Source organism: Toxorhynchites rutilus, chromosome 2 (assembly GCF_029784135.1).
Source record: "Toxorhynchites rutilus septentrionalis strain SRP chromosome 2, ASM2978413v1, whole genome shotgun sequence".
Classification (NCBI taxonomy): Eukaryota; Metazoa; Arthropoda; class Insecta; order Diptera; family Culicidae; genus Toxorhynchites; species Toxorhynchites rutilus.
In genome coordinates, this window is record NC_073745.1 from 131,154,714 (window position 1) to 131,167,089 (window position 12,376).

Consider the following 12,376-nt stretch of genomic DNA (forward strand, 5'->3'; position numbering starts at 1 on the left):
TTATAACAGAGTTACAGCGTTTCAAAGATCACTCAAAACTTTCGTAGTCACATTTTGCTCCTCTACTTTTTGTCGAGTGTAGTTCTTTGCCTACTTCGGACTACGATCGCCACAGGAAATGTCGGTTCATTTACAAAATCAATTCACTTTTAGTCATCAGCGCAATAGAAACCTTTTCCGCAATAGTTCGGGGAATTTTCAAAGGGTACTAATACCTTATTAAAAATATTTTCAATATCTAAAAATTTTTTTTTTATTTTTCAACTGCTTATTAACCATTCTGCATTGAGTGTCTAGATAGCTTCCAAAATGCTCGTGGGTAAAAAAACATCAGAAAACACACGACTCACTTATTTTTTACTAACCTTGCACGAAAAGTTGTTTGTATTGCTCTTTAGTTTTCCTCCACTTAAATCCTTATCAAAACGTCACTAACGTCACAGTTTATCAGAGAGCAATTCATCGCCGAATTAATCCTCCGCTGCCCCGATCCTCCCCATTTTATTAAAATTTTGTTCATTTTTTCCAAAAACAGCCTTGAAGTCTGTAGCCCGATTGAAACATATTGTTGGACAATCTATTAACCTTCTATTATTTTTTTTTTAAATGTTTGAACTATTGAGAAAGCTTTCTCATGTATTGAATAAAATATCGAAAACTATTATATCTGTTTAAAATATTTATATATATATATATATATATATATATCCCTAGACGTTAGCAAAAGCCCATAGCAACAAAGCCAGCCGGATAAAAGTACGAAACCAACAACGTGCAACCGCTACCGACAAGTCGATGACGCGTGAAATATAAATCGGACCACGCGATCGAGGGTCGCGGGAATATCAGGCCACCACAGGAACCGCCAGTCTGCAGAATGTAATTAATAAGATGGTGTGCAGGATAGATTCTAAGTCAGTCTCTAATCGATGTTCGTTGTGTGAGAAATTAAATAGTGTCGAAAGTTTATAAAGTGTTTTTTTTATATCGCTGGTGAAAAACCCGACATAATTGGCGCAGTCGACGGAGTGTTGCGCGAATACCAACCAAGTGATGTTTAAGAATAAAACAGCTGCGTACGCCGGGAAACCGTTGTTGAGTGTATATCAGTCAGTTTGTGCTACGTAGTCACGAAGAAGGATCCGCAACAAAGAACCCGCACACAACGACTAAACGACTAGAGGACTCCAGGAAATGCAGATAAACATTCTCCTGTAAGTGATCGATAAACTTTTTCTTTCAACATTTAACATAACATTTTTAAAATCAATCAGACACCCAGAGTGCAAGTATTACAAAAACACATAAACCCCATTACTAATTCAGAGGTGCTAGCCCCTACCCGAGGTAAGCGAACACCTGAATATCACAAGTGTGCATTACTAACGCTAAAAACACACAAACGATAAACGAAACACCTGCAGGAAACGTAGAAGAAACTAACGAATAGAAATTCATAAAGCAAACTTGGCGAATATGGATCGTGACTTTTCGATATCACCATCCGTGCCAGCCGCACCCGAACTAGATGAGCTACACACTGCTCAACCAGTTCAGCAATTAACCCAAACACAAGAGCAACCTATGACAATCGAGGCTCTGCTCAGCCACATAAAACACTTAACCGAAAACCAGAATGAACTGATAGGTACTATAAATAGTCTGAAAGCGAAAGCTGACGACCCATTCTTACAGTTCAGAACACCTGATCCCATAAAAAATCTGCCAACATTTTCAGGTAACAAGAAGGAGACTCAGGCATGGCTGGAAGATGCCGAAACTACTCTAAACTTATTTAACTGTTATAGAGGAGATCCAATTTACGTACAGCTCGTTAGAGCAATAAAAAACAAAATTACCGGAGAGGCAAAGGAGATTCTTATTGCCGCCGGTAACCCAAGTAATTGGGACGATATCAAAATAGTCATTCAAAATTCCTACGGCGACAAACGTGATTTAACATCACACATACAATCGCTATTTTACATAACACAAGGAAAAAATCCTTACCAGAATACTACAATAGAATCAAGACTATCGACACTGCTATAAAATCATCAGCAGCAACAAGGGAAGATTATAGGCTCTCAACGAAAGCCATCAATAATCTGGTGATCCTAATGACACTCACCCGTTTCATCGACAGTCTCAACGACGACCTATCCATGCACGTGAGAAGCTATAGGCCGCAATCACTAGAGGAGGCATACGCGATCACGATGCAGTATTCGAATGCCGCTTACCGGCAGAAACTAAACAAAAAACCAACAAATATGAACTTTGGCAACAACAATAGCAGCAACGTTAATACGTTTAACAACAAACCGCAAGGTTCAGGGAAATTTAAAACCACCAGAAATATACCAGGTGACGAAGACGTCTCAATGAGGTCTCGTGCGGAAGCAAATAATCATGAGGGCAATAATATACGCAAAAAACAGGAAGTGGGTTATATCTATGGTATAACCGCAAGGGTGACGTAGGACTATCGTTGATTTAGAGATCATTTGTTTGAAGTTGAATCTAAATCCATCCTGAATGAATGAATAAATAAATATTTGGGTGACTTCAAAAACGAGAGTGTTACGTTGGAGACTCAAGGTTTTATGCATCCAATATTGGATACAAAAAACCTTGTTCTGAAGAATCATCTTCAGAAGCTTTCCTGCTAATTGCACTTGATTGACAAATCACAAAACCAAATGTATGTGGTCGCAGTATTATATGGATAGAAAACATTAAAATAAACTCGCTTGAATGTAATTTTCAATTCCAAGGGGAACTGGCAGATTATTTTTCAGCAACGATCATTTTTTTCCAGGTTTCCTCTCGATAACCAGCAAACGAAAAGAGTTGCGCGCGTGTATGTGTGTGTGTGGCGGCTGCTTCTATGTCTTCCCGAGGAACCGTATTTCGATGCTGATACTCTCTTGGTCACGAGAGTATCAGCATCGGCTTTTCTGCGCTCCCTCACAGTTAAAACAAACTGATTGCATTTCAGGTCAGGTCAGGCCCGGTAATGAATCCCTCGATCCCTCGCCGTTCAGCTCGTTCAGTAACGTTGTTGTCTTGTCGATGTCCTCAGGCGTCGTGCACAAATTACGTAACGCTAAAAATCCGAATTTTGAACCACCTCTCCCCCCCCCTTCGTAACGCAATTTCCTATCTCTAATAAACAGAAAGTAACGCAACATCTACCCCCTCCCCCCTTATCGCGTTACGTAATTTGTGCACGACGCCTCACGAAAAATGAATCGGTTTCACCACCAGAATATCATTTCAGTATGCTTTTCGTGCGTGATTGAATCGAGAGAAGGTGTGGTTTACGATGGCAATTTGGAAGGCAAACTAGAGGAGAATGAACTCTCTGAGTATGAAAATTTCGGCGACTGAGCAATAATCGATTGAAAATTATATAATTTTCGCGATACGAAACATTTTCCGTTTTTCATGTTATGCATCCAATATTGGATACGAAAATATCCTACTGATGGGAAAGAATAATCTTCAGAAGCTTTCCAGCTAATTACACTTGATTGAAAAATTACGAAATCAAATGTATTTGGTCGCTGTGTTCGCCATATAATTAGAAAACATTAAAATAAACTCTTTCGCATGGATGTATTCTTCAATTCCCAGGGAACTGGCAGATTATTTTTCAGCAACGATTAGATCTTTCCGGAATTTTCTCGATGCTGTATGGCATCCAAACGAAAATTCTCGTTTCAGTTTGGCCTGTAAAAAACTTTTCTGAACTCTAATCCATCAAATTTGGAGCCCTGAAAAGGGCTGTTGATTATATGCTAAGCTAATATAGCACGCTCTCCTCGGATACGATGGGCCAGCTGGATATCCTTGGGCATGATGTGACGCGTTTTGCATGGATAGCACACAAATTGGTATCTTCGAATAAGCCTCCTGCAGCGTCATAACCGCGGAACTTTGGAAGCGCAAGTCGGTTTTGAAGTCCTGAGCAATTCCACGAACAAAATGCTGCAAAGGTAGCTTGCGGATCAGCAATTCGGTCGACTTCTGATAGCGACGAATTTCATGCGAAGTTCCCGGTCGATAGCGATGTGGCTTCTTCACGCTTCCTGCGGCTGATGCGCTTATCCGAGCTGCTTTCGTGGTGCCTTACCACCGAAAGACTAACGAGCTGTCTGCTTAGTCCCGATGAAACGAGTCCTCACGGTGCGAGAGTAGAGTAAGAAATGAACGAAATGATGATGATGATGTTGAATTAAAGAGGCTTTAAACTTTTCAGTTCATTCGCCTCTAGCCTTGAGAAAGGCCTTGGGTTTTTTTTTTTTTAAATCAAATTTCGCGCATGCTTCCTCTGCTCTCGTTTCCGGTAAATCATGTATATAGTGTAATAATTGTATAACATATGCTGGAAGAGAAGTACGTTAGTAATGGGAGGCATATTTGGTCACCTGGTAGTAGAAATAAGAAATGCTTATATCAAAAACGCTGAAAGAAAATAAAATGAGAAATGATGTCTAGCCCAGGAAGCTGAAAGTGAATTATATGGTAATTAAAAGATGTTAATTGACTTGTGTGCCATCCACGCAAAATTTGAATTCGTATGTCGGAAAAGAGCCTTTTTTTTACAAAAAATTAAAATCTGTGTATTTTGTTGTGAGTGTGTGTCTAAGTGTGTGTGTGGGTGTGTTTGGTTTGTGATATCTAACTACATATCTAACTAATTTTTTTTTTTTTTTTTGTTTTTTGTTTTTTGTTTTTTTTTATATATATTTATTACTTTTTTTTTTTATAAATAAAATGTGTGTGACCTAACATATGTAATACGTTGGTAACACATATATTAGCTCACAGGCAATAGGTGTTAGTATGAATGATGTGGTTAAGTCTGTAACATATAGTAAATAATTGTATAGTGGTTAAATAAGCTCCAAAAGATCCGTCTCCTTCAGGAAATGCAGTAATTTGTCCTCCTCCAAGTTATCTCTTGCTAGGGCTGTCCTTGGGTTGTCAGCTATCTGAAACTTAGTTCTCATAAGGTTGTAACGTGGGCAGACAAGTAGAAAATGTTCTACGGTCAGCCTGACGTTACAGGTATTACAAATGGGTGGTTCGGCTTTTTCGACCAAGAACCTGTGCGTTAATTTGGTATGTCCAATACGAAGACGTGTTAGACATACTTGAAAAGATCTTTGGTTTCTATCCATCCAAGGATGGGTAGTGTTTTTAATTTTTCTCAAAAAAGTATCTCTGCAGATGTTCCATTCGTTCTCCCAGCACGTCATCAGAGATGAGTTAACCCATCTGATTATATCATCAGATGGGACGCTTGTGCTCCATAGTTCGGATGTTCTCCCTTCTTTGGCTAGGCGATCAGCCTCTTCGTTACCGCGGATTCCACAGTGACCTGGGATCCAGCAAAAGGTGATATCATTTTGGGCAGTTTTCTCTTCAATTGCGAGTACCCATGGATGTTTGCTACTTCCGCTCTCAAGAGCAAGAAGCGCGCTAGCAGAATCGGTGAAAATAACCGTCTTTCTGTTGTGTTCGCACTTTGATGTAGCGATAAGAAGTGCCGCTAATTCAGCTGAAAATACCGAACAGATATTTGGGAGTTGGAACTTAAATTGCAGGTTATTAGCAAAAATGCCGATACCTACTTGTAAACCATCAAAGGATCCATCTGTAAAGATCTTGTGGTGAAAAAGGTATTTACTGTGGATGTGGTTGTTGAAAATGGCCAAAACTATGCTGCTGTTTTCACCAGCTCGCACAGAGTTTTTAATTGACCAATCAATCTGAGGTTCCCGTTTATACCATGGTCGAAGGTTAATAATGGGAATTGGTGCAATCGTTGGAAGAGTGGTTCGGCATGTATCCTGCAACCAGTTATTCACTCTCACAAGTGAGGATTCAAATGTTGGATGTTTCTCGAGCGTTCGTATCGCGCGCGTGCTGTAGAATCTCGTGAGGAACAATTTGAAGGGTAAATTGCCTGACTCAGCGAGTAACGCTTTACTTGGGCTAGTTCTAAAGGCCCCTGAAGCTAGTCTTATTATCTTTTGATAGCTAGGCCTCAGTTCTTCAAGCGTTTTCCAGGTGGCACGGCTGAAGAGTTCAATACCGTAAGTAAGTTTGGAATAGACTAAGCTTCTTCCAATGTTGAAGATAGTTTTGCGGGATCCTGTTCGGCTTCGACCGCTTATAACGCTAACTAAGTTAAGGCGGTTTTTAATGTCCGATATTGTACTCTTTATATGTTTATTGAACGTGAGTTTTTTGTCCACCATAACACCGAGAATTCGTGCAGAGTTGACTCGTTTAATGGAACTACCGTTCAGAAGATAAGAACGTAGTTTTTTCCTGTGACGCTTATTGTTGCAGCAATGAAGAACTTGAGATTTTTCAGCTGAGATCCTAAATCCCACGGAATTCGCCCAGTTATTAACAGACGAGATTCCCTCCTGAAGTCTTCTTCTTGCTAGTACTGGGAATGGGTTTTTTGAAATTAGCAGAATATCATCTGCGTATAGCAAAGCGTCAATATTTTGGGGTATGGCATCAAATAATGATTGCATCGCTATCAGGAAAAGAGCAACCGATAGCACAGAACCCTGTGGCACTCCATTTTCTTGCAGTTTACTGGTGGAGGTGACTCCTCCGAGAAGAACTTTGAAGCTACGATTTTGTAGAAAACTGCGAATTATCTCGAACAAATTACCTTCGATACCCCATTGATGGAGTTGGTCCAAGATATTATATCTCCAGGTTGTATCGTAGGCTTTGGATATGTCCAAAAGAGCGAGTTCCCCGTGGAGGTGGTCTCGCGTGATCACGTGAAGGTGTTGATCAAGTTGGCTGAAATACGTGTTGGTACCATTGCCTTGACGAAAAGCATGTTGTCGAGGATCCAGGAGATGACGTTCTTCAAGGTTCGTCATCAATCTCCGTTTGATCATTCTCTCGAAGACCTTACCTAGGCAATTGAGAAGGGTGATGGGACGAAAACTAGTGGCTAGTGGTTTTTTCTCCATCGGTTTAGGGATGGGGATGACTAGCCCTTCCTTCCATGAGTCGGGGAAACATTTGCTAGCCCAAAGGTTATTATAAATTTGGAGCAGCGACGTTTTGACGTGGAAAGGTAATTTTTTTAACATGCTGTATTCTATTTCGTCTGGTCCGGCTGATTTGCCTTTGGACTTACTAATGGACCACAACATTTCTTTCATAGAGAACCTGATATTGTAAATATGAGGTTCCCCTGAGTCCGAGGGAAACTCTGTAGTCTCCGCGGCAGTTTTACGAGCTTTGAAGTCGCTTTTGTAGTTGGAGGTGGCAGAAGTACTAGCAAAATGGTCAGCTAAATGTTCAGCAATAGTTCCGGGATCATCGGTAGTGGTACCATTGATCATAATGGAATAGCCTCGCGATCTTTTTTTGCCACTGATTGCATTAACCTTGCTCCACAGTTCACTAGAAGTTGTCTGAGGGCAAAAGTTATCTAGAAATTTAAGCCAGCTATTTTGTTTAGCTTCCGCTATAATTTTCCTTGCTCTAGCTCTAGTGGATTGAAAATCAGCTAGGGCAATTACTTTTGTCTCACTACCGTCCAGTTGTCTTCTAAGCTTCCTCAGCGCTTTTCTTCTGGATTTAATGGCCTGTTTGACATCATTATTCCACCATGGGACTGCCTTCCGGCCGGAGATACCACTAGTGCGGGGTATATTAGCTTCCGCAGCTGCGAAAACGGCTTGGGAAAACTCCTCTACTGAATAGTTACCCTGTGCAGGTAACAGATGCGAAATGGTTGATTCGAAACCATCCCAGTCGGCAAATTGGTACAACCATCTCCTTCGCAGGAGGATTTTTGGATTACTGGTCAGTGTTCGGATGTGAATGGGAAAATGATCACTTCCTCTTAGATCATCATCGACACACCATCTGACTCTGGGCGCTAGGTCCCATGAGGTAATCGTTAAATCAATTGAAGAAGTAGAGCCAGAGTGTTCATCCATACGAGTATGTTGGAAGTCGTTCAGGATGATGAGGTTAAGTTGTTCAACGATTTTTAAAATAATTTTACCTCTTAAATTGCATCTTTGGCCACCCCATACAGTATGGTAGGCGTTAAAATCACCCATGATTATGAAAGGGTGTGGTAATTGTTGAATGGCATTGTTCATTTCTGCTTCCAAATTACTGTTACTATGCGTTGGGGAGATATATATAGAAGCGAGGGTTAACCGTAACGGTCCCGTGAGTTGGATTGCGCATATCTGTAACTGTGATGAAATTTGGATGAGGGTATGTGGGAGATGGCTCAAAACAGCGAGGCATACTCCACCCTGGCGTGAGGTAAGTCCCTCACGGAAGTACCACTTGTATTTACCTTGTAGTGAAAGGTTAAAATCGGGTGTAATCTTAGTCACTCTGGCTTCTTGGAATGCAAGTGTTAGTGGGAGATGTTTCTCCTCAGCTAACATTAATTTAATTTCATCCATTGACCTACTAAGCCCACGCAAATTCCATTGAATGGCAAGTTTTCGGTTGGATGTTGAATTTTGGACAACAGGTGTACTGTTTTTGTGTGGAGTGTTGAATTTTAAGAAATGTTATGGAGGCTCTTGAAGGGTTTAATTAATTTGGAAGGAGGTATATCAGAAATTATTTTGACTGTTTGTTACCTTTGGAAGTCTTGGTCTTCAGTCTAGGGTCAAATTTTAAATAATTTGGTATTGTTCGATTCGTATTGGGTACTGTTTTGTATGAAGTGGATGGTTGAGGGTCGGCCTGTTGTGGGGCGGCCGGTTGAGAGATTTCTGGTTGTTGGTTTTTATATCTTTTCCTTGTTTTATCATTAACGCGGAAATTTTCATCTTCAGATGATTTCAAATCATCTGAAGTTGAAGTTTTTGAATTTTTGATTTTACGTTTATTTAATTTTGCTGATTCAGTTTCCATGGGAATTTCTGAATCAGTTTCGGAATCGGAAGTGGAGATGGTAAATTCAATGTCTGGCTGGTTAACTATCGGTGTGGAAACCGTTTGGATGATTGGGGTAGGGTTGGGCTGTGTGCAGTTGCACTTACAGCGATTGCATCCCGTGCTTTGAACTAAGTTAAGTCTCTCTTGGACTTTGCTTGCGTACGAGGATCCATTTACTTTGGTCTGGTAGCTTTGTTTGGCTTCCTTGTACGATATTCCTTGGTCTACCCTCACTTTGGTAATATTGTTTTCTGCAACCCATGCGGGGCATTTTCTATTCGTAGAAGGGTGGTTGCCACTGCAATTTACACAGAAGGCAGGAGCGTTGCAAATGAAGTTCTTGGCTGTTTCTTCATTGCCTAGTTCTGGGTGTGCTTGTCCACAGTTTCGGCATAATTGGATCTTGGTTCTACATTTTTTTGAAGTATGTCCGAATTTGTAGCAGCCGAAGCACTGCATAGGATTCGGATAAAAATTGCGCGTGGGGGCGCGGATAAAGCCAAAGTTAATATATTCCGGGATTACAGTACCTCTGATGGTCAAAATCAGGGTTGGAGTTGGAATTAATTCCTTCTTAGTTGGGTCCATACGGGAAATTCTTTTGATCGCAATAACTCTTTGGTCAGCAAGCTCTTTTAAAAGTACAGCTTCTGCCATATCAATCACATCCCTACAGGATACCACGCATTTGCGCTGGTTCAAGGTAGGGTGATAAGTTATCTCCACAGGGGTTTTGTCAATTAATGACTTAATACCCAGGAGTGCATCCACATATTCTTTGTTGCGAATATGGATAACATATTGTAAATTGTTATTTTCATCTCGCTGTGGTCTCGCGTCCTTAAAATCGCGATCCGTAACAGCTTGGATGGTTTTGGAAACAACGAAAGGGTTTGATGGTAGATTATTCTTGCCAGTTGCTTTGAGCAATAAAATTTGGAGCTCCCCACATAAGGGGTCGGCCCAGAGAGGAGAGGTGCGTGTGGTGGGCACGCCATTATAAAGGTTTGTTGACTTACCGGCACTGCTGGAAGCCATGGTAGAGGCTGGCTATACCCGGGAGGTACAGCCAGGGGGGTTGATGTAGAGATACACACTAAAAATGGCACTAATGCAGAATAAAAAAAAGAAAAGGCTCAACAGTTTCGGAGCTTGTTTCAAAAAAGTTTTTTTAAATTTCACTAGAAACACTACTTTTAATACTATGAAACACTACTATAATGTCTATGAGGTTTAAAGAAAAACTGTTAAAATATCACTAACACTATGTACTGCTGCTGGGGGGGTGCGCCCCCGCACCGGAGAAACGGTAGTGTGGGTACACCACCACTCTGCAATCCAGGATCCAACACCAGCTGAAAATAAAAAACCACCACCAGAGATAAGTAACCAGTAATAATAATGTGGGGTATATATAAGTGAGCTGCAAAAACGCGCCAAAAACAGGGACCGACGCTAGGGGCAGTGAAAACTACCGGTATCGAAGGCCACCAACCGTCTAGGCTATTCGGTGGCCTCCTCCTTGTCCTCGTCTTGTACACCTGTGGGAAAAAACTTTATTTAGGACTGATTAGAGCCTCAAGGAATTTCCTTTAGCATAGAACCAGTTGTATGAGGAGAAAACTTCTATTTTCGCTACTCTTTTCCAAGGGGCGCTACAAACATGACCGTCTCGGTTGAATGTCAGAAGCACCGTGATGAACGAAAGCAAGGGAAGTGTCATTTTATAAAACATAAAAGAATCGAATGTAAACCCCACCCTCTTTATTGTATAAGCTTACTGTATACTCACGAATATAATAAGGGTGGGATTTAGATTCTATACTTTTATGGTTTATAAAATGACGCTTCCTTTGCTTTGGTTCATTTCTTACTCTACTCTCGCACCGTGAGGACTCGAGCTCGTTAGTCTTTCGCAGACAGCTCGTTAGTCATTCGGTGGTAAGGCACACGAAGTCAGCTCGGATAAGCGCACCAGTAGCAGGATAGGTGGAGAAGCCACATCGCTATCGACCGTGCATTTAGCATTTAGCGAAAATCGTGGTTTCGATAATAATTCGTTACCGATAGGTGCCATGGATATGGATTTCCTTATGAAGAATATGAAATACATGACATGATGTAGTGAATATATCCGAAGAAATCACTTTGGTGAAACTGCATTATAAAATTATTTGTGTACGAATGCCGCAATCGATAGTCGACTCTAATTTGCGCTGGGTAATTTCCTCGGAGGACTCAATTCCTCCTTTGAGCATTAAGAAACTCTTTCTGGTAAAACGAAGTGGTATGAATCACATTATTTGAATGATAGAATGAAGAAGTTTTCTGCCAATTTCCTTCAACCTCCAAACGTATCTTTCTCCCGTTTGTCGTTTTCGCGTTCGCTAATCCTCTCTCACAACACCCATTTCTAGTTTGAGAAATTGTTGAGTTAACATTGTTTGCCAGTGCGCGTAGAGCGGGAATTCCTAAAGATTCATTGCACCTCTAATAAATTGCCGAAAGACGTGGTCTTACGTTGATCGCACTTGATTGAAAAAATCCAAAACGAAATGTATTTGGTCGAAGCATTATATGAGTAGAAAGCAAATAATCGCTCGAAAATGACTTGATTTTCGCGATGTGAAACATTTTCCGTTTTTCATGTTATGCATCCAATATTGGATACGAAAATTTCCACTGATGGGGAAAAAAATATTCAGAAGCTTTCCTGTTAATTGCGATTGATTGAAAAATAACAAAACCAAATGTATTTGGTTGCAGTGTTATATGGATAGAAAACATTAAAATAAACCCTTTCGCATGAATGTATTTTTCAATTCCCAGGGGAACTGGCAGATTATTTTTCAGCAACGATGATAGCAACGAGAATTCCGCGCGTGTATGTGTGTGTGTGTGTGTGTGTGGCGGCTGCTCCGATGTTTCAAGCGGAACCGTGGCATCACTCTCCTCCTGATGGATTCCCTTTTGGCCTTAGGTGCACAAACAGGCTCTTGGTGACACCGTTCATCAGCGCATTCATGATAAACGAAATTAGCTTCACAACAACAGAGACAACATGCTCCAATCGCTGTTCAATCATAACTGAGTGGGTTTACGAGCGCCGCTCGCTTATATACCGATTTTTGATTTCAATAGCCTGTTTTGAAAGCAATTTTAAGACTATTGAAACAAGTTTTTGGATGAAAAAGTAACAAGTATATGACGCGTAGACATTTTATCTTTCAAATGAAGTGTTTATCATACCATTTCGTTCAATTGTTTAAGAGCTATTAACGCTCAAAATCTCGGTCTCCAGCGTAACGCTTTCGTTCTCGAAACTTTGGTTTTACACCCCGGTATAGAAATGAAAGACGTAGTCCTACGTCAAAAGAATCCGACACCTCACAGCAAATTGATGATTCAG

General features: G+C 40.8%; 1 protein-coding gene across 1 annotated transcript in view; it reads left to right on the forward strand.

Moving 5' to 3' along the window:
* The first annotated feature begins 1,476 nt into the window (after positions 1–1,476).
* LOC129766122 (phenoloxidase-activating factor 2-like) overlaps positions 1,477–12,376 on the forward strand; it is a 60,049-nt gene continuing 49,149 nt past the window's right edge. Inside the window, exons 1-3 of the mRNA XM_055766588.1 lie at positions 1,477–1,648; positions 1,739–1,900; positions 2,014–2,331. Of these exons, the coding sequence (XP_055622563.1) occupies positions 1,477–1,648; positions 1,739–1,900; positions 2,014–2,331 (652 nt within the window). The remainder of the gene's footprint in view (positions 1,649–1,738; positions 1,901–2,013; positions 2,332–12,376) is intronic.